Source organism: Amphiprion ocellaris, chromosome 20 (genome assembly GCF_022539595.1).
Source record: "Amphiprion ocellaris isolate individual 3 ecotype Okinawa chromosome 20, ASM2253959v1, whole genome shotgun sequence".
Classification (NCBI taxonomy): domain Eukaryota; kingdom Metazoa; phylum Chordata; class Actinopteri; family Pomacentridae; genus Amphiprion; species Amphiprion ocellaris.
In genome coordinates this window covers 27917304-27938802 of record NC_072785.1, presented here as the reverse complement: position 1 = coordinate 27938802, position 21499 = coordinate 27917304, and the positions used below count along the sequence as shown (strand labels likewise).

Here is a 21499-nt window from a genome sequence, read left to right as displayed (position 1 = left end):
AGTGTAAAATAGTAATATTTCATCAAAATCACCTTATTCTACATGTAGAGGTGAGAAATAGTGAAATACATTTTAAAATGTAAGTAGTAAAATATCTATAGAATGTATATTTTTTCAGTATTAGTAAGACCTTGATACGACTGCCCGGCCAGTTTGTCCCAGAAAATCATTTTTCTCAAGTGCCTTAATGATTTAAAGCACTTGAGAAAAAACATTAAAGTGTCTTAAATCACTTTAGATTTAAGGCAGATTCAGGTCAACTAACAAGCATCGAGTCTGACCTGAATCTGCCTCTAGAAACACATTTTAATTACAGTAAAGAATACAAATGCTAAACCACACATCTAGAAGGTTTAACCGTCTTGACCCTAAAACAAGCCAGTGGATTTGAAATATATGCTATATATTTTTTAAATTTCCCAAACTATACCATTTATCATAAAAAGAAACTGTAAAAACGGAAAAATTCTTTTGTTTTTCAACTTTCCAGTGATCCTTGAACTAATTATCTGTTGTGTACCATTAAATTGAGAAAATTATCCAAATGTAAGTGTAAAATCGTCATATTTTATCAAAATCACTTTATTTTACGTGGCTTATTTATAAATTTGAAAAAATAAATAAATAAAACAAACCATGCGCAGGAACTAATGTCTGGAAAAAAATAAAATTATTCTGTAGTCATTGTACCTGAAAAGTTATGATTAACTCAGTTGTGACCAACAGTCACATGACAAAAATTCAGAGACTTTTCAACTCAGCTGAACTGCAAGCAGTGTTTACACAGAGCAGATAGGAAACTAGTAATGAAGTAAATATAATTCACAAAAAAATCTACCAAAGTCCAGCGAATTTCACTGGATTTTGGTTGATTTTTATGTGAATGTTCTTAAAGAAAATATTAGAAGTTTTACTGATATATATGTAATCACTTTAGATATTTTTAGGATTTCTTGGAAGATTTTTACTCATTTTTTGAAAATATGTACAAGAACCTTCTTGCCAAATTTGGGGGATTTTATTAAAATAAAACTTTTAAGGGAAACTTTTAAGGAATTATTGGAATTTTCTTCCCAAAGGTTGTGCAAATTTTCAGAAATTTGGGGAATTTTTTGCTGATTTTTTGGATTTTTTTCAGACAAGGAAACAATATTTTTTGGTGCCCGTAAATGAGGACAACAGGAGGGTTAAATATCCATAATTTATGGTATAATTATTTCAATCAAATCAGAAGGTCTGTGATGACTTGAGATGTAATAAACCTTATGAAAGAATCTGTACTTAAACACCTTTTTCCAACACTTTTAATAAAAACAGCTCCACTGCAGGACTGTTGTGTTGCATTGCGTCACTTTTACGTCATTAAATTTATTGTGTTTGTGCACATGTGCAAACTTGTACATCAGAAGCACTGAATGGATCTTTTGTTCTCTTGTAGCACTGAGAAGGAAGTGATCAGTGTCATCTGATAAGATCTGACTTATGTGTTCTTTCTGCTGCAACAAATAAAAAACTGACTCATGTATCTGTTTTTGTTTTTTTTTTAGGAACAACGTGCTTCCTCATATCATTGAGGCCAAATACTTGGACATAATGGATGCCCAACACATGTAGCTACAGATGGATGCGAAGAAGGTCTGGATCCACCACGAAAAAAAAAAAAAAAAAAAAAAAGGGACATCTGGAATTTAAAAAATCTATATATAATGAATAAAGGAAATGAGGATTCACACGAAAAAAACATATTTTTCAATGCAAAACTGTTCACGGAAGCAAAAAGAAGAAACAAAACTGACTGTTTTGATTTTTTTTGATAAGGACATTCTCACGGGCGAAGCACTGGAAAAACGCGGGAGATGAAGCGAAGCGAAAGAGTGCGGGAAATGTTCGATTTTTCCCCCAGAAATTGAGGGAAATGGTTCAAAGAAAAGAAAACGGGACTGTCCAGAACTCCCTGTTCCACCTCTGTTCGACCCTGTCGGATTGTTCGGTGCCATAACAATACCTCCACGTTCTTCTTTTTTTTTTTTTTCCTGCTTTACAATATCCTTACTGCAGTGTCTGTGTTTTTAAACCTGTGGGCAAGTGCTTCAAGTACTCACTAATACTGTGTAAGTAGCCGCCAAGTGTGCATCGTGTAGTACTAGCACAATGTAAGTCTGATCTCTTTCCACACGTTTTGCACTCGCATTGTGTTTTTACATACGTGCACCGTGTTGATAAGTACTTAAATACTTTTCCGTGGGTCCAGCCGGTGTAGAAACACTGCAATCTGGCTGCTGTAAAGCATCCGTCATCATGCAGTGTTGAAAAAACCCTTCTCATTCCTGCACCTTTTTTTTTTGTAGCTGTTTTTTTGTTTCCTATGAAGGACGCTTGTCGCAGTTTAGCAGTATTCATGAACAGGAGAGGATAAAGGTGTGTGTGAGAGAATGTGTCCTTCATCCTTCTAGAAAAACCTCATTTTTAAAGTGGAAATTTAAAAAAAAAAAAAGAAGCTACATTCCACGGGTATATATTATATGTAATTATTTAGAATGACAGCACAAACCAAAACATATGGTAAAGTCTTTATCAAATTATGAGTATATTTGAATATATTATGGCAATATACGAGGAAAATAAATATTCTAGGTCAAATTGAGATATTTATTTATCACCATGACATCTTTTGCTCCTTTACATTCCGCAGTTTTCTTGTGTTTTTCGAGTGTTTACATATCAAAAAGCCCCTTCCAGCTCCAACACAGTTCTGGTGCGTCGCTATGAAGGCAAAAGGTCAAGGAAAAAAATACACATTCGAGAGCTTTCGGATTCATAGTATCATCCTTTTTTTGTTTTTTTTTAAATTTGTGAACAAGTGTTCCAAGTTTTAGAATAACCCGGTCTTGTTTTTTCTATTTAGATGTTATGATTAGATCAGTGCTTGCAAACGTTGTCATGTAATAATTCCAGACGTCTGGAGAGATTTATCTTGTTATCTACAGTTTGAAAAATATTAAAAAAAAAAAAAAACACACAAAAAAATGTAATAGAGAAAATTTCTAAGCACTGGTTTTTGCTTAAAAGCATGTCTCATCTGGGTTTTTTGATACGATGTGATGCCAACGGACATGTAACCTCCACGAGTTATAGGAAAAAAATATAAAAACACAAGTAGCAAGACAAACAGTAACACTAAAAATGAATGCAACGCTCAATATTCAGCAATACTGTGTATAAAAGCTCCACCGGTGAGGGTTTTGGAACCGTCACCGGAAGCAATGACAGGCGAAGCTGTGTTTTTTAAGGCAGCAACTTTTCAGTCGAATAATAATAATAACAATAACAGAAAAAAAACACAACTGCTCTGTGCTGAATCAATTATTTCACACACACACACACATTGAAAATAATTTTTAAAAAAAGCGTTTAATTGCTTTCCCAATATCCAAATGGCAGCTCCCTCATGTTCAACTTTGTCTTACAGATGCGAGAAAGATGTCCAATTTAAGCAGATGTCTCACGCTGAGATAGCATAAGAAAAGGAGGAAGGAGAAGAAAAGAGAGAGGAAAGCTCGGCAGCATTTGCATAATCCTTCAGACTAAGCCTTAAGACAGCACTGGTGGAAGAAGGAAGGAAGGAAGGGATGGCGAGGTGTGAAGTAACATGTACAGTTTGCAATGCAGAAGTTTAGTTTTTAATCGACTCCTCCAATCTAATCCACGGCAAAAAGGTATTAGTTTCTAACTTTGAGGCCGAGATTCAAGATTCTTCTTCTTATGTGACAGTACTGTTGTCGTTCCTCGATATCTTCACCGTACTGGACCATCTTTGGGATAGCAGCAGAAACTTTTTCTCAGAGGACTCAAATACTGGATTCAGCGTGAAAGACGTACTACTCTTGTTGTGGAAACCTCGACTCCCTTCCTCCTCCTCCTCCTCCTCCTCCTCCTCCTCCTCCTCCTCCTCCTCCTCCTCCTCCTCCTCCTCCCAAATTGGATTTGTTTGAAACTGTGGTGTTATTTTTCTTTTTTTTTTTTGCCTTTTTCTTCTTCCCCCTTCCCCCTCGATTTCATATAGCCTACTTTTTCTAATCATGAATGTATGATGTGTGGGTTTTTATATAGCATACTAATTTAGGTGTCCAACAGAATCTGTAATTTTTGTCAAAAAGATCAGCTATATTTGTAAAGCTGTAATATGTAAAAATGAGAAAAAAATGGTTATCAAACAGAATGTGTTGGTTTACTATAGTATATATATATACTGTACACTGAAAAAGAGAGACTATCTCAAGCTGTTTGCCAAATAAAGAGTAGTAGTGATGTACATATCTGTTTGTGTTTGTGTTTGTATGTATTTTGTTTGCCTTTAGATCAATGCTGATGCCCCCGATTGTTCAAAATGTTCTCTTGAGTAACACACTTTACCTATAAGGCAGCATAAAAGCTTAAAATAAGATAATTTATGATAATGATAATAATATAGTAATAATAATAAAAGTATAATAAGATAATAATAAAATAATACTTAATTAGTCCCACGTTGGGGAAATTTGCAATGCTACAGCAGCAAAGACAGAGTGAACAAGGAATTTATTATAAAAATAAGACTGATAAAAAATAAACCAAAGTCGTTCTAAGAAATAGCTGCTATAACAGTAATTATTGCATATGTCAGTGGTACTGCACAGATTTTTGGATGAATAGAAAGATTGAAGGAGTATTATTAACGCACAAATCGCAGAGAACCAACAAAATAGCATAAATTCAAGCAAAATGTGTTGATATTGTTCCACAGAAGTGTTTGACTGTGTTTTTGTTTGTTTTAAGAAATTATGTGATGCATGGTTCCATGAAAAATGTTGTTGTTCAGATACTCATGATTTTTGAGTTAAATTTAAAAAAAAAAAAAAAAAAAAAAAAAAAAAAAAAATATATATATATATATATATATATATATATATATATATATATATATATATATATATATATATATATATTTTAGAAAACTAAAGAATAAAAAATAAACTCCAAGTGACTGACCAATTAACATCGGACAAATAAGCAAAAAACATCCCCCACAACATTTTAACAGTTCTTTTCTACAGTTTTTAATTGTGATGTTTTTGTTACACTTTACTGTTGTTTTACAGATTTTCTTGATTTGATTTGTTAAATACTAGACCATATCTAGCGAAGTCACAGAAAAATAAAATTAACCCAGAAATGCATAATCTTCAGATCAAAAATAGTAATCTGTTCGTTTACGACACTAGACCATAAAATACACTATTTTCTTACCGTAAATCAACAGAAATATAATTATTTTACACATATACAACATTATTCGGAAAAAATATGTGTATTAGGAATTGAAAAATACGTCCATCTGTTATCTATACACCACTGAATCCTCTGTGGGGATGTGGGGGGAAACCTGGACAAATTGTTATTTTCAAGGACTTTAACTCATGACAGTAGACAGGTAAGTAAATCCAAGCTCATTTTCTTTAAAAAAAAATTCTTACTATTGTGGAAAAAAGGAGATCCTAGACATATTTTAATGACCTCATCCCTTTCTCTCTGGCACCATCCTCAGGAGAAACTTCAAATTATCACCCTTTTGAAGCAACATGATGCAGATGAGGAAGAAGGTTTTAATGTTTTAAAAACATTTTGGTGCGCATGAATGGATAATATGAGGCTAATAATTCCCAAGCTGTCTCTTACACCATCTAACAAACACTGTGAAACTAAATCTTGTAAAAGCAAACAAACAACAAAACTGGAAATCTAGAGTTCCAGTGAAAATGTTGAGAAATGTTGGAATATTACATAAAAATTTAGTTCCAAATACCTGTAAAAATTTTTTTCTTTTCTGCTAATTTAAATACAGTGAAGCTGTGCATGTCTAAAGAGTTAAACACTGAAAAAGAATGATTTGCCATTTGTAAAAACACAGATTTTTGATGTGGACATTAGCTACTGTCTTAGTCTGTTTTCTTTGTTTTTCTTTACAGTTAACATGTCAATTAATACTTTTTTTTCAGAGTTTTTACCAGTTAGTGTCTGTAATTTAAGCAAAACTGAGTAAATCAATAACATAACAGTTTAAAAATAATTTTTAAATCTTTTGTTTTTCAATATCTGTAAAATAACCACATTTTAATTCAGTAAAAAATAGTGTATTTTTATGGTTAAACACTGTTTGATGTGAATGTTTTTCACATTTTTAGCTTGTTTTTTTTTTCAATTTATTTTTATATTTTTGTGGCTAACATGTAAATGAGTACTCTTTGTGTGATTTCACTAGTTAGTATCTGTAATTTAACAGTCTTCTAATCCTCCAGCCCCTGTATTTATTATAGTTTATGAATAGTATTTCGAGAAATTATTCTTGAGTAATAAGAGTCATTTGTTTGACCATGAAATTACCCAATTTATTATTATTATTATTATTATTATTATTGTTGTTATTATTATTATTATTATTATTATTATTATTATTATTATTATTGTTGTTGTTGTTGTTGTTGTTGTTGTTGTTGTTTTACTGTATTTAAATCGGCTTAACGTAATTATTTCACAGATAGCTGCTGTAGTTATAAATATTAAAAAGATCAGTGAATTGACAGTAATTAGTTTTAAAAATTAAATAAAAGTATTAATAATAATGTATATTATATAATATTTATTGTACATTAGATTCTATATAGAACTATCAGTGGTATTATTATAGTAAAAAATAATAGTGATAATTAAAATAGATATTTACATTAAAGTTGTTTATTTGCCCTTGTGGTGCTGAACTGCACATGCGCAGACAGCCGCAGCTCTGCAAGTCATATGATCCGTGTACAGACGATCAACAGGTTGTTTACTTACAGGTGATCAGCTGAAAAGCGGGATTTAAAGCAAACACACACTCAGATCAACTTTCACCCGGTCCACCTCCTCCTCCTGGTGTGGTCCGTCTGCGGCTCCGTGTCTCCCTGTGGGCCGGTCTCCGAGAGCTGTGGGCCGGGTCATGAGACTCCAGGGGTGGGTCTCCGTCGGTAACCTGGCAGCCGGATTCCTCTCCTCACCGTCCCGGAGGCTGGCGGCTCTCAGCGGCAGCAAGCACGTGTGTGGCTTCGGCGTGAGTGCGGCTAACAACATGGCAGAGGAGGCGAAGAAACTGGCCGCTTACGCCGCTGTGGACAACCACGTCCAGGTAGGGGGGGACTCTGGGTGGGTGTTAGCCGAGTTTAAACACACTCTGCCTGCTTGTTGTTCACTCCAGATCCGCTTTACCTCCAGGCTAACGTGCTAGCAGAGTTAGCTTAAGCTACATCTCTATTTTAGGCTAACTTTGCATCTGCTCGTTAAGCTAACTTTGCTAGCCTAGCCTAGCTTGTCAATATATTATCTAGCTGGCGCGGCTCGGAACGGAATTAGCGCGGTGTTATGCCGGCTTGTCCCCATATAGTGGGCTAATTTAGCTCGGTATTAAGGACTAAATATAAATAACTGTATGCTAGCTGCTAGCAAAAGGACTCAGTGTAGTTTTAAGTGATGCTCAAACAGAAATAGCTAACGTGTAGTGACTCAGCATTACACTGATGCTGTAACACGTTGCATAATAAATACACATATTTTAAATATTTTGTTTAGTTTTCTGTCTTACATTGACATAACTTGCAAAAGAGAAATAAAGTAAAACAAATAAATCCCCTTTTGTATCATAAAGTGGTATTTTACCTGTTCTGTGTTCTACATTACAACAAATCCAGTTGTTTTCCCACTTAAAATGCCTTTAAAAGACGAATCCAGTTCATTTAATGCATTTTTACACTAATTGCAGCCTCTTCATTGTGCCCTAAATGTAATAAATGACTTGATTTCATTCCTGAGACTTATATTTTAAACATTATAGCCCACAGGAAAATCACAAAAGAGCCTTTTACTGAAGTTAATATCTAAAACCTATCCGTAAATCATGTTAAATACAGTTTAAATGAGGATATTAGACAAACCAAACACAGTCTTCTGATTCCTATAGCGTTGACCTATAATCGTCCTAAATACGTGCCTGATTGCGTTACAAACTGCAAATATTGGCTCAGTCACAACTACTTGGCTGCAAGACATCCCCGAAGACAAACACTTCTTCACCGCAGACCCAAAGGTCATGTGTACTTACACATTCTGACTCTTCAAAGCAGATATAAGTAGCTCTAACGGCTTTAACATCAGTCTTTGGCAGATGATTGTGGCTTAATAATATTAGATTTCGATTAATCGTGCAAGCGACATACACATCTCTGTTACCAATAGACTCTCAAAAGTTGCTTCTAGGACGTACTTTTCTTGTGCAATTTCCCTGAAAGCAGCAGAACTAAAATGTCACAAGTTACCTCAGGGGCAGGATTCATTCTAACAGAGACGTTTTTTTTTTTTGTTTGTCATGTGCTCGTACAGTATGTGTATTCAGCGCAAAGTGGGCTGTGCAATAACACAATACATGATACAAAAAGCTCCTCATAAAAAAAAAGTCTTAAATAATGAGGAAAAAGACTGTGAAACTAAAGTGCAGTGTATATTGTGCAAGAGTTGTTTATGTTAATGCATATTTATGTTGTGCCAGTGTGCTGTAGCTTAGAGGTGCTATAATTTGGACTTTTGAGCTAAGATCATACATTAAATAGGCGTATTTACCTGTTTCATGCTTAAATTATTAAACCCAGCTTCCCTTGCTATGACAGTCAGCTCATAAAATATCAAAAAATAAGAAGATATAGATTTAAAAAAGAGAAATAACTATTTAAATGTTTCATTAAAGTGTTGATAGCTTATCTTTTTCTATATGTGGGAAGCATCTCATGAGTAGAATCCATCATAACAAAGTAATTTCAATGATATTTTGACCATCACTGATGCTTATTGTCTTCCCTCCTGCAGAAACGTAAATGTTTATGCAGCACGTGGCAATTTTTTGCTCCTAGTTAATTTTAAATATTCTTTCAGCATTTACATTTTGCATCCCTGGTGTGAAATGTAGCATCACTGCATGAGTTTAAGTGCTTTTCTGTCTCTTATAGAACAACCAGGTGGTCGGAGTTGGCAGCGGGTCGACCATCGTTTATGCCGTGGACAGATTAGGTGGATAAAACCATTTTAATTTTTATTTAATTCACAAGATAACTCAGAAATGACTTCGATAATGTCTCAACATGATGCAGAATTAAGCTAATAGTTTTGTATGTTGTCAAGATGTGTTTCTCTTCATCTTCATGCACAAAGGGCTTCAGTTTAAGCTATGAGAACATATGATTTATTACTGATTCATGTATTATTGCACTCATGATCTTTCTCTTCTGTTGTGTTTGTTGCAGCTGAGAGAGTTCGACAAGAGAAACTCAACATTGTGTGTGTTCCGACCTCCTTCCAGGTCAATTTGAGAGCTGAATACACTGCAGTTTTACTCCATAGGCCAGCAGAATCAATTATTAGTAGTAGTATTTTCACTCTAGTGGCTTAATGTCTACATAGTATATATTTTTTTTACTATTATTACACTTAATTGAGCCTACAAGGAAAGTTTTTTTCTTTTTTGTAACTAAATTTTCAGTTTGTACGGTACTGTGTTGTGTTTTTGTTTTTATTCAGTGACAGCTCACCTCCCCAGAAAGAACAGAAGGAATCCCCCCCCCCCACCGTTAACCCCTAGCTATCTCCTCCTACTTGTAGAGATGGAGAAAACGCAATAATTAATAATTAACTGACTTAGAAGGGAAGCCAACCACAGCGAGGCAGAACAAAAATAAATAAATAAAAGCATAAATGCATGCATAAATACATAAATGAATATTTAAAAATTTTAAATAAATAAAAAATTTAAATATTACAAAATTCTAAATAAATATTTAAAAAATGTAAATAAAAAATTACAAAATTAAAAATAAATAATTACATTGTAAATATAGTAATAAAAAATGAATAAAAGCACAAAAATATGTTATTTTTTAGCCACATTAGCAGCATTAGCCGCAGTTATCAGTAGCCTTTAAATATTGTGGCTTTAAAATGCATTTTAAAATAAGAAAATTGTATTTGTTTCTATATTTGTGAAGAATCAAAACAAATTTTCCTACATCCAGCACAAATAAAAAATAATTTAAGCCAGTTTGTTTGTCTGTATCACATTATGGAGATGTTACTGACAGACACACATCTGCCTTCAAAGTAAAATAATTCCGTTTTCCGCTCCGCTTTAAGATTAATTCCTTGTGACAGTTATTCTTCTCATCACTGCTTAATGTATGAAAAGTTGGCTGCACATCTCTAGCAGTGAGACGTGACAGACAGCGGCTTCTTTTTTATTTATAAGGCACTAAACTGCAAGATGCCACCATAATTAACGTCTCTGTTAAACTGGTACCAAAGTCGCAAGTCAGTTTGTTTTCGCGTTTGGCTAAGGCTTGAAGTCCTACTTTTTTGCACATACCTGGAAAATGTTACAACAAATCTTAAAACGTAACACAACTGTACCTACTCCACTCTTAAATAGAACTTGTTTTGAGTTGTTTTCTCGTGCATTATTGCTAAGTTTATTCTCTTTTGTTTGCACTCTCGACATGTTTGGAACTGAAAGTGTGCCCTTGGTGGCTCCTAAAGTTGTTAATATAAGTTAAATAAAATAAATCTGTATTTGTTTGGCTTGTCCTGTTAGTTTTGTGGTCCTCACTTTTTTCTTTGTCATGCAGGCTCGCCAGCTGATTCTGCAGCACGGCCTCACGCTGTCAGATCTGGACAGGCACCCGGAGGTATGATGAGCTTTTTACAAATTAAACTGAAAGCCGTAGAAATGACAGAAGTCTGCAGTATGTCGATGCACAATCGAAAAAAATTTTCCTGCAAAGACACGCATGAATGGTGCCGCTGACTGTTTCTAGATTTGAGGAAGACTGTACTGGTTTCAGCTGTGCTTGATATACTTTTTAATACGTTTGTGCTCAGCTGGATGTGGCGATCGACGGAGCAGACGAAGTGGACGCAGACCTCACTCTGATAAAAGGTGGAGGGTGAGTACAGCTCATTAAAATAGCCCAATTTAATCAGCATCTGCCTGATGTCTCTTTCTTAATCATCTTCTTCTTTTTGCTTCACAGCGGCTGCTTGACTCAAGAGAAGATCGTCGCCGGCTGTGCTAAACATTTTGTCGTCATTGCCGACTACAGGTGTGTATTTGCTATTTTACTGTGAGAATTTCAGTTGCTAAAGAAGGAGCGGCGACATTTTTGACAGCTCAAATGAAAATAAAGTGATTTATTCTGATGAGACTGTGCTAAAATCTCCCTATGGTCATTGATTTAACTTTTTACAAGTAGTTTCTTTGAATCAGAAGGCCATTTTCCACTTCAGGAACCCAAACAGGTGCAAAAAATTCATAGGAAGGTCCCTGTAATGGGCCTTTTCAGCCTTTGTTTTTCCACTGCAGTGTAGATTCTGACAGCTAAACCACAAAGTTAACTCCAAGTGCTATGAGCGCATATGAAATAAAGCAGTGGAGGGTTTATGGTAAAATATATGGTGATTGTAGAAGGACAGAGAAAATGGTGCTTCTTGTCACCTCTGACTTTAAAAAGTCAAAATTTGTCACTGGCACGCTGCAGTTTCTAGGTAGAAAGGTTTATTTTCTCACGTGTCTCATAAAAAACACTCTAAATGGACAAGTTACCAAATCATAAAAATGTCATTTTCACAGGAGGCAATTCTTAAATTTGTATACTTTATATGTTAGCTGTTTTGGAAGCTGCTGTGTTCTTCCTCATGTTTAGTATGAAAGACTTTCTATTATATTGCATTAGTGAAACAATGAAAAATAATCCTTTTAAATTACCTTTGCTTGGTGTGTTTTGGCATTACATTAGCAGCAGTTGGTTGCTTCAATTGGACACCTTTTAAATGACAGAGAGAAGGATTAAAAGTTTTTGTGTACGATACACTTGTTGACAGTCTCTGCGCAGTCTTTTTCAGGGTTTTAGAGTCTTTCAGGAAATATTTTACTTGTTATGCTGCATTTACACTACTAGAAATAACATCACTTTCTCTATATTGCACTTAAAGTTAAATATTATTTGTTTAAAGTCTCTTTACATCTAGACAACAATCAATAAATCAGGTGTTCTTGTAATAAAAAGGAAAAAAAAACCTGTTATGTTTTCCAGTCACAGACCTGAAAAAACCTGTTTAATCATTGTTTTCTGTCTTCATGAGATGATTGTTTGACCTGAAATGTTTGCACAAACTCTGCCACTGCACAAGTTTTCCATTAGGCTAGGTGGACATAGTGGAGATACAGCAAAAAGTGCAGCCACATTTTGCATTTTCACTTAAATCTGCACCATCTTGACTTGCTAAACCTGCCAGATTTATATAATATTGCATCTTTCCTTGCTATTTGTGGTCTTCAGCCTCCTCTTCTAGTTTTATTGGCTTATTTTTAAACATATCTGTGTTTATGTTTGGTGCCTGTCTGCATTGTAGCCTCATAGTAAAGGTTTTTTGACTGTTTTCCTTATGTTGGTCTGTGTTTGTTTGAACTGGATGTTTTGGAAACAGTTTTAATGCACATTTATGTGGTTTGGAGGGAGACCTGAAGGGATTTTGTTCAGTTGTTTGGTTTCAAAATTTGCTTTACTCTTGCTGTTTTCTGCAATCCCACATGTTCTAGCTTCAAACTAAACACAGACTTCATCCTGTCCAGTGTTTCCACCATCATTTACTGTGGAATTCTTTGCCAAATGGACAATCAGATGATGTATTTGTGGAGAGTTTTTTTCTTTAAATCAAATATTAGTGTTTTCAGCCTGGTCTGTATCTATGTGAGGATCCTTTAAAAGACTCCACTGTGTGTGTGTCCTGCTTTGATTCCTGTTTTCCTCTCTCAGGAAAGACTCCAAGGCTCTGGGCCAGCAGTGGAAGAAGGGAGTTCCCATCGAGGTTATCCCCATGGCGTACGTTCCCGTTTCCAGGACGATAGCCAAGCGCTTCGGAGGGGAGGCCAGCTTGCGGATGGCTGTCAGTAAAGCAGTAAGTGGATCGACCCTGACGTCTGTATCCAACACTGCTCTTCTCCTGCCGTCTTCATAGCAACTCTGTTTGTTACAGCAGCAGTTTCACAGTTGTTCTGTTTACTCACAGCTTCGCTCGGTGCTGCTTCAGGGTATATGTCTGAATTTGTGTTGTCATGCTAGACAGCTACGTTTCCAAGTGTCGGTGGAGACCCTGAGGTCCATTTTGAGGATGATGGGTGGTAATACCTCCCAATTAGGGACACTAAAACTCTACAGATGCCTTCTCAAAAAGCATCAGAGCAGCTAAACCTACACCAATAAGCAATATGGTTGTCCCAGATGAGTTTTTTTTGGTCCTCCCATGTAATATTTAATATCTGCCCATACTGGGTACAAATCTGAGGCCTTTTTCCACATTTATGGTGTTTTAGATTAACTGTAGTATCTGGTTGAGTCTCTTACTGTTTAAAATTATAGCAACAAGAGGAGGTAGCCAGTCCTGTCTCGGCAAGCAAAGAGCATTGTGGGGGTTTTTCTGGTAAAGTGGCACCATGACAAAGACTTCTCTGATGCTTAATGACCTCCAGCTAGTAGCAATGTGTGTTAAATGAAGGAAAAGTGGAATACATGACAACTGTAACATAATTAGCAGTTTGTGTCATGTGTCAATGGTTTAATATTGCCCAGCACGTATAATACAAATGAATCCATTATTGCTAGATAGTGCTGCATTTATTAAGAATGTTTTTTAAATCGGAAGTCTGTGGTGATACCAATCAGTGAAAAACTGCCCTGGTTACTTCAGATCTCTGTCTTAGGATCAGGTTTGGGTCATTGTTAATAAGTCTTACATTTTTTTTTTTTCTGCTATGTGTTCTTTTTAGGTCGGATCTTTTTTTTTATTGTGCCTTCATTTGCATTAGGCTTTAGTTGGGGCAATGAAGTGAGCATCAGAAGGTGGAATAGTGCAGTGGTTCTCAATCTAGGGTCCTCGGCTCCTAGAGGTTGACATATGGTTGTGGAGAAGAGGAAAGTGATCGTAATATAGACTGAAGAATGTTTTGGTACCAGTTATATAATTTATCTGCAAATGAATTTTGAGTGTGTTTGCTTTTGTGCTAGTATAACCATGGAGCTATGGCCAGTTATGCTATTATGTGGAAAAACTATGGATCAGTTTCTTCTCAGGAAAAGTATTAAAGCTGAAGACTCAGGACAGTGGAAAGCATCTTAGGGTCAGTCACCTGAAAGTCCGACAGCAGCACCATCAAGACTTCCCACTGAGCCTTGAGCTCCCAACAAACGTGTCAGCCTGACTTTCTGCAGTGTGTTATTTGTTCAGACGTTCTTACACATGAAAGCCTGAGACCAGTTAAAACACACAGCCTTAAAGGTCTTTGGACAAAAACAGGGAGAATTTGGAGCTAAAACCCAGTGGGGAGTGAGTACTATACTACAGTCCCTGACAACTAAGGCTTGATAACTTTGTATAAAGCTGCATCTGGTGGCTCAATTGAAATAGAGAGGGTTTAGAATGTCTAGAGTGAGGAAAAACTCCCAAAACATTTCTGAAATCCACATTTTGAAGCACTTTGAACATCATCTAAGTGCTAGCTGTTACAACTAAACTAAACAAAGGGTTATTTATTGTTTGTTTACATTTATTAATCAGAATATTCACTGTAATCAGTCACAATCAGCAGGAGATGTTGCATAGAACCAAAAATGTAGGGTTTGCAACTCTGTGGTGGACTATTTCTTCATGTTCCTGTTGTTTACTTTCTGTTTGTGGATTGCTTGGGGAGAAATGGAAGTAGATCCACTAGTATTTACAACCACAAAGACCAAACAGGCTAAGAAGCTGTTTTTGTTAAAGTACTGAGGAAAGCACTTCCAGTCCAGTCATACTCCATAATTAAGCCAAATTTCACCATTTCACAAGATGACTTTCTTAGTCCAAACTGGTCATTCTGGAGGTTGAGAACTGCTGCAATATTAGATAAAGTATAAACTACATTTTAAGAATGGACTTGTATGGGAGCTTCATGTCAGGCTTGTGATAAACTGTGAAACTGAGGAAAGTTTGCACTGAAACCGGCGGACCAAAGCGACTCCTACACGCTCTCTGTAACTGCCTCATTAACAGTCTGCAGGGTAGAACTTCACTCCTACTCAGTCCTTTGAAACAAACAACATCCAGTCAGACTCGGGAGTCTCTGATTGTTATTCTGACTCGTCATGTTTTCATTGTTCCGTCTGACTGCTGAGCCACGAACCAGTTTATGTAGTAATGACTGAACAGTTTGTTTACCCACGAAGCTTTAATGATCACAGACACGCTGTTATTTAATTGCGGTTGCACGTGATCACTTAATAACTACACAAGTCAGACCACAATAAAGTGTTTAGTCATCTGCCAAGCCGGTATTTCAGGCTGAGTTTGACTGTACTGAAGCAACATTACAGATAATAACACACATTACATTGTGACTAGTCAGAATTTCTATTTATATCTGTAACGTCATTGAGATGAGTTTGATTATTCTATTTCAGATCATCAGGGGCCTTCTGATTGACTTTGTCTGATTTTCTTCAGACTATTTTATTGTCAAATATAATATTTAAAATGGTATCTGTGAAATTTAAGATTGTTGTGTCAAATACTTTGAGGGAATTTTAAAAAATTATTTCCGTCGACCCACTTTCAACATGTTTTGTCGCACATTGAAATTTGAGGCTGTATTTCTCATCATACAATTGTTTCAGAATTCTCAATATCACTGATTATGGGTGAGTTGAAATATGGGGGAAAAAATACGGGTTTCATCGGTAATAGTTCCTCAGTTATTGTCTTTCAAACATAGAATCAGGTTTAAATTTGCAAAAATATAAATAGTGCTGGAACTGGGGTGCCAGGCAAGTTTAAGAAAAGAAATGATCCCAGAAAGTATTTGATATATCAAGCTAAAATTAAATATCCATATTTTATGTTAAGGGTGTCAGACTCATTTTAGTTCAGGGGCCACATACAGTCCAATTTGATCTCAAGTGACTTGCAAAGTCACAGCATTATAGTCTATAAATAACAATAACACCAAATTTTTCCCTTTGTTTTAGGGGAAAAAGGTACAATTCTGAAAATGTTCACATCTTCTTACAAAACATTGTGAACAACCTGAAATTCCGTAAGAAAAATTTGTGCAATTTCAACAATATTACGCCTCAGTTTATCTTTTACACATTACAACTTATAGATCACAGTGTGTCTACAAAGGAACAAAACATTTAGTCACAGGTATCTGGAACTGAATGATATTTATTTCAGATATACAGTTTTACAAATTTACAATTAGCAGTCAGTGTCTTCTCTGTAATGTTTACACTTTGCAAAGTCGTCCCACGGGCCAGATGTTTGGCAGCTCTGTTTTATGCTATAACATTTTCAGGCAAATCACAGATGGTTGAGCAAAAATTGTTTTAAAAATGTGGACGATTCACCTTTTAAACTGTAGTTTTAGTTATAAATAGTTTTAGTTGCATGTTAAACAGACACATATTTAGAAACTAGAAGATTTTCCCTTTCAAATTATGTCTCTTATGGGATTTTTAGCCAAGCTGTTCTTCCCTTGTAATATTTTCCATTTGCCAAAAGTAAAAGCACCATGTGAAAGCTTTGTAAAGTAACCGAGTTGTGTGTTTCTGCCTCTCAGGGTCCTGTGGTGACCGACAACAGCAACTTTATCCTGGACTGGAAGTTTGAGCGCGCTCAGAACTGGAAGGAGGTCAACACCGCCATCAAGATGATTCCAGGTGAGGAGCGGTTAGAAAGCTGTGCTCATTTTAGAAAGTAATGCGGGGGTTTAGTTGTGTGACATCCAGGTGTGTGTGCTCAGGTGTGGTGGACACGGGGCTCTTCGTCGGCATGGCTGAACGGGCCTACTTCGGGATGGAGGACGGCAGCATTCAGGTCCGAGATCCTCCGGTCAACTGATGAATCGTCTTCTCTCCTCATCTCTAGACCGACCTCACTTCTCCCGCAAGTGCCGAATTCAAACCCGGTTTCAGGCTGCGTTTAAACCGAAGCTGCACCTCTTCCAGAACTGGACAAAAAAACTGCAGCAGAGAAGTTTCCACCAATTGAAGATCACTTGATTTCTCTCATCCTGCAGGCGGTGCTTCTGATTCTGAGCTTTAAAGTGCCTGATGGGTGAAATCAAGTGAGAGTCTTTGTGTTTTTTTCTCTGTTGGTTTCTCAGTTTGTCTTCCTGGTCACACTGGGAATGTTTCCTGTAATTAATGGGTTTGACTGAATGTCTGCAGAGTGAAACTGAGGTGTGCCTTGAGGTTATAGCTTAAAAAAAAAAAGTGCTGTGAAAGTTACATTTAAAAATCTCATAAACCGATAAGCAGTCAGTTTGAATCTCAACACACTGTAGGCAGCTGAGAAATTAATTAATTTCACTAATTAATATGCAAATTCAAACAGCAAGAAGCTCCATAAGTTAATAAGGAAACCTGTGGTGCAGATATGAAGCTTCTGTTGTTTGTTTTTCATGTTGCGAAGACGCATGAGGCAGACATAAAAATAAATACAGCCGTCTGTTATGTGCCATATATACACACAGGTCAGCTCTAATGCATGTTTTCCTGTTGTTAAAGGGAAATTGTGCTACAAAAATGAGTAAAAACATTCCGTTTCTCTGTGATCATCCTGTATATCAGTGCTGTGCCTCATTTTGTGCCAGTGTAGTGATGCATTTACATAATTCGAAAACAGTTTTACACACTAGAAACCGTATTTGTTGAGGTTCACATTGCACAAGTATAAAATGCTGTCTGTGTTTCTGGATGTTAATCTGAAAATTACTCGCTTCTGGCATGAAAGGCTGCACTGAGCGTATGCTGACTGTTCATGGAGCAGCTGCTGCAACATTACATTTCCATTCTAATCAATTAAACTGGCTCTAACAGGCATAAGTGCTGCATATGTGCCATGCAGATCTGTCTTCTGGTTAGATTTTTTTATGCAAGATGTGACCGTTTTCACAGAAATCAAACAGGGGTTCTGCTTTGGACTCTTGATTAGCATTTATTTTGCTAACATCAGCCAACGGTTGTTTAGTTACTTTACAGATGTTAGCGTACCTATATTACACAAACTTGGTGAACACGTGAACTTTATCACCCTCCAGAAATAAAAGACGAAATCAAACAAATCAAAAACCACAACCTTATGCTGTAAGTAGCCGGTAAAAATAGATTTTTCACATCATATCCACTCCACCAACGTGATTCAGTGTCACCACGGTGTTAAAGTCACGTTAGCAGAGCTGGATGGAGAATTTTGGCTGTAGTTGTGGTTTTGTTTACTCCTCTGGCCAGTGTGTTTGCAGTCATGTTAGGTCACATTTTGATGTAATTCTCCCATGATAGCTGCTGTTGCTATGAGCCCATCGGTCTGGTTTCCTGCCCTGGGTGAAGACAGAGTTTGGAAAATGTTTTGTGGTTTCCTCTGAGTTTCAGCAGCTGCTCCAGTCAGTCTGCAGGTTAACGTCCACACTTTAACGCACTGTTTCTTCAAAAACAACAACCTCTGAACATGGTTACTTCACTGCATGCACCTTCCTCCACTGTGTCGGTTCTTTTTGTGCCTGTAAGTCACTCTTGTGCCATAACTTTAAATGGGTAATAAGGACAAAAAGTAGTCACATTTATTGGTACTAGTAGCACCACAGGTACGTTCTATGTGCCTTGGCGTGCCAAAGCAATAAAATATCATTTTTAGATTGAGAAGTAGCAAAAATCTGATGATGTAGCTGCTGGTCTAAGTGTTAAAAGCTGCACTGTGAGGTTTTAGGAACGACTGTTCAGTATATAAATGCAAGTAATGAGTTCCTAAAGCTCAATTTGATCAACTCTTTAACAGAAATATTCAAGATGCTTCTTGGTTGGTCAGTTTGTTTCATTAAAAAATACTGTACAGTGCAGCTTTAAAGGTGGAGCTGCACACAGTCTTATCTCTTTGTGTTTGTGCTACAGTTTCAGTGTCACACAAAGCTAAAATACTTCGAGGTACTACCCAAAATACTGTTATACCTCTCCTCATTCCTGCTTTTCTGTGTATTATATCATTCTATATGCTGATATTACAACGTCATCTGTCAGTTATGTTGTTGTGGAATGCAGCTATTCTGCTTCAGGCTCACAATGCCTTACACTCTGTTTTTATTTGGTAAATCTGTGTTTTTCTATGTTTATCTCTGAGAGACTCGGGAGAACAATTTACTACAATGTTGGGGATTTTGTCTTTGTTTCTGTTCTGGTACGAACAATCTGATTCTGGTCTCGTAAATCAAATCGAAGAGGCTGAATTTTACAATCTTCCTCTGCCTCAGAGGTGTGGAGATGAAGTTTGATGTTTTTGCACCAGCATTTCTTTTGTTTTCTTTCTTTACCAGTCGACTGTGAATATGACTTTTTTTTTTTTTTTTTTTTGCTGTGAAGGTACTACTTTCTCTGTCAACCAATACAGGACCAAAACAAGAACAGCAGGCCTCCTTGTTTTATTTCTGGTGATTGAGTACGAGCTTGTCGTTCTGTCAGTAACGTGATATAGAGGAGCATCGCCTTTGTTCCAAAAGTAGGTCCTCAACCAGACACTATTAATCGATGTCAGAAAATAAAAGTTAGAATCAAAATACTGATCATGCGACAACTTTTTGTTGCTGCTTGATACTAAAAGAAAACTCACCTGGCTCTCATTTTCTATATATATGAAATACTATTGTACCATCTTAACTTTAGAGCCTACAATAGTGTTTATTTTATACATTTTTGTGACAAATTTGAATATTAGGATTAAGATCCTGTATTAGTTTTTGTAAAAATGTACCAGACTTATTTACAATTTCAAATTAAGACCCTAAAATATTTTTATTATACATTTAATGGAACTTTACTAGACTATTTTAAAGATTTAGGTTAGGACCTTTCAGTATTTATATATATATATTTATATATATATATATATATATATATATATATATATATATATATATATATATATATATATATATATATATATATAAATATACAAATTTACTATTTTCAATTAAGTTTTATGGGTAAAATCCAGCACTATCACTTACAAAATAAATGTCCCTTCCCTGACTAATTTAAAAGGTAAGACCCTACAGTTTCAATAATTATATAATATTACCTGATTAATGTAAATAATAAAGTGAAGACACTGCAAAATTAGTTATAATATAACCTGACTAGTTTAAATATCAATATTATGACTACAGTATCTAAATTTATTGGACTAATTTAAATGTTAAAACCCTAAAATAGTAATTTTCATATAAATGTACCTGATATGCTTACATAATAATTAACTATAATATTGTTTATTACCCAAATGTCCCTGTCTAAATTAATTATTAAGTTAAGACCCTACAGTATTATTTAATATATAAATATGAATAAAAACAGGTTAAGACTACAATATTTTTTGTTACATAAATATACCTGAATATTTTAAATATTAATGCTAAGTATAATTTATTGTATACATTTATCTGACTGACAAATAATAATGTTAAAACCCTTTTATATTATTCATTAAACAAATTTAGCTAATGTCAAACACAACAGAAAAATCTTCCTAAACTGTAAACCTTGATGATGCAACCTCCCTGTTTGGCCACAGAGGGGCGCTAGAAACACAAGCAGCTTTATTCTGCTGCATGTTTCTTACTGCAAACACAGCAATCTGAGGTCCACGATGACCTCATATAACACGTGAAATCAAAATATATTCTGAGCACATCCAGCAGCTGCCTGCACAACTGTACGTGCTTTGTGTGGTACGTGTACAGCAACTGTTTATTAATTTATACATACATGAAATATATGTATATGAAAACGCTATTAATGGACTTAAAAGCCGTTATATAGAAAATATCTTTTTTTAAAATATTTATTTTACATGATATATTTTAGATTATTATTTGTGGTGTTGCTGTAATTATTATTGTTATTATTGTTATTATTATGTCATAGTCCTCCTCGTCCATTTATCCGAAACTGAAAAACACAACTCGTGACCAGGAACAGGAACTCTATCTGTCATCTCCACTGAAGCCACGTTGATGCTTTCATGTCGGCTTGTCTTGACAACTACTCGTGAGTGACGGCTCCAAGATCCAATCAGGTGCTTCCACTCAGTCACCCAGGCTGCGGATTCACCATTAGCGCTGCTGCATATCGATGCTGGCCCTCTCATTGGACAGACGAAGACACTTCGGACCAATCGCAGTTCCTCCGCAGGACCTGACATCGGGGACTTTTTTTGCGTCACCTCTTGCTCTCGATGTGTGGCAGTCGTCAATGCGCCTGCGCTGTAGTGACAGACAGCGGATTAGCCAATGGGGTGCACTGTTTGGGGGGCTGGA

General features: G+C 35.8%; 2 protein-coding genes across 7 annotated transcripts in view; both read left to right on the top strand.

The window, feature by feature from the left end:
* slc4a11 (solute carrier family 4 member 11) overlaps window positions 1-4314 on the top strand; it is a 190080-nt gene extending 185766 nt beyond the window's left edge. For all 5 annotated transcript variants that reach the window (XM_055005728.1, XM_055005727.1, XM_055005731.1 and 2 more), the window contains one exon: window positions 1548-4314. In XM_055005728.1, coding sequence (XP_054861703.1) covers window positions 1548-1614 — 67 coding nt within the window. In that variant the 3' untranslated portion in view covers window positions 1615-4314. The remainder of the gene's footprint in view (window positions 1-1547) is intronic.
* Window positions 4315-6838: 2524 nt separating this feature from the next.
* rpia (ribose 5-phosphate isomerase A (ribose 5-phosphate epimerase)) lies at window positions 6839-19589 on the top strand. Of its 2 annotated transcripts, XM_023271363.3 has the most exons (9): window positions 6844-7198; window positions 9066-9126; window positions 9360-9415; window positions 10731-10790; window positions 10984-11048; window positions 11136-11204; window positions 12918-13059; window positions 16754-16853; window positions 16937-19589. In XM_023271363.3, the coding sequence occupies exons 1-9, from the start codon at window positions 7013-7015 to the stop codon at window positions 17032-17034; spliced, it is 837 nt and encodes a 278-aa protein (XP_023127131.2). In that variant the 5' UTR covers window positions 6844-7012; the 3' UTR covers window positions 17035-19589. The 2 variants fall into 2 exon arrangements, with proteins under 2 accessions (XP_054862115.1, XP_023127131.2); XM_055006140.1 differs by lacking the exons at window positions 9066-9126; window positions 9360-9415 and having other exon boundaries at window positions 6839-7198.
* Window positions 19590-21499: the final 1910 nt, after the last annotated feature.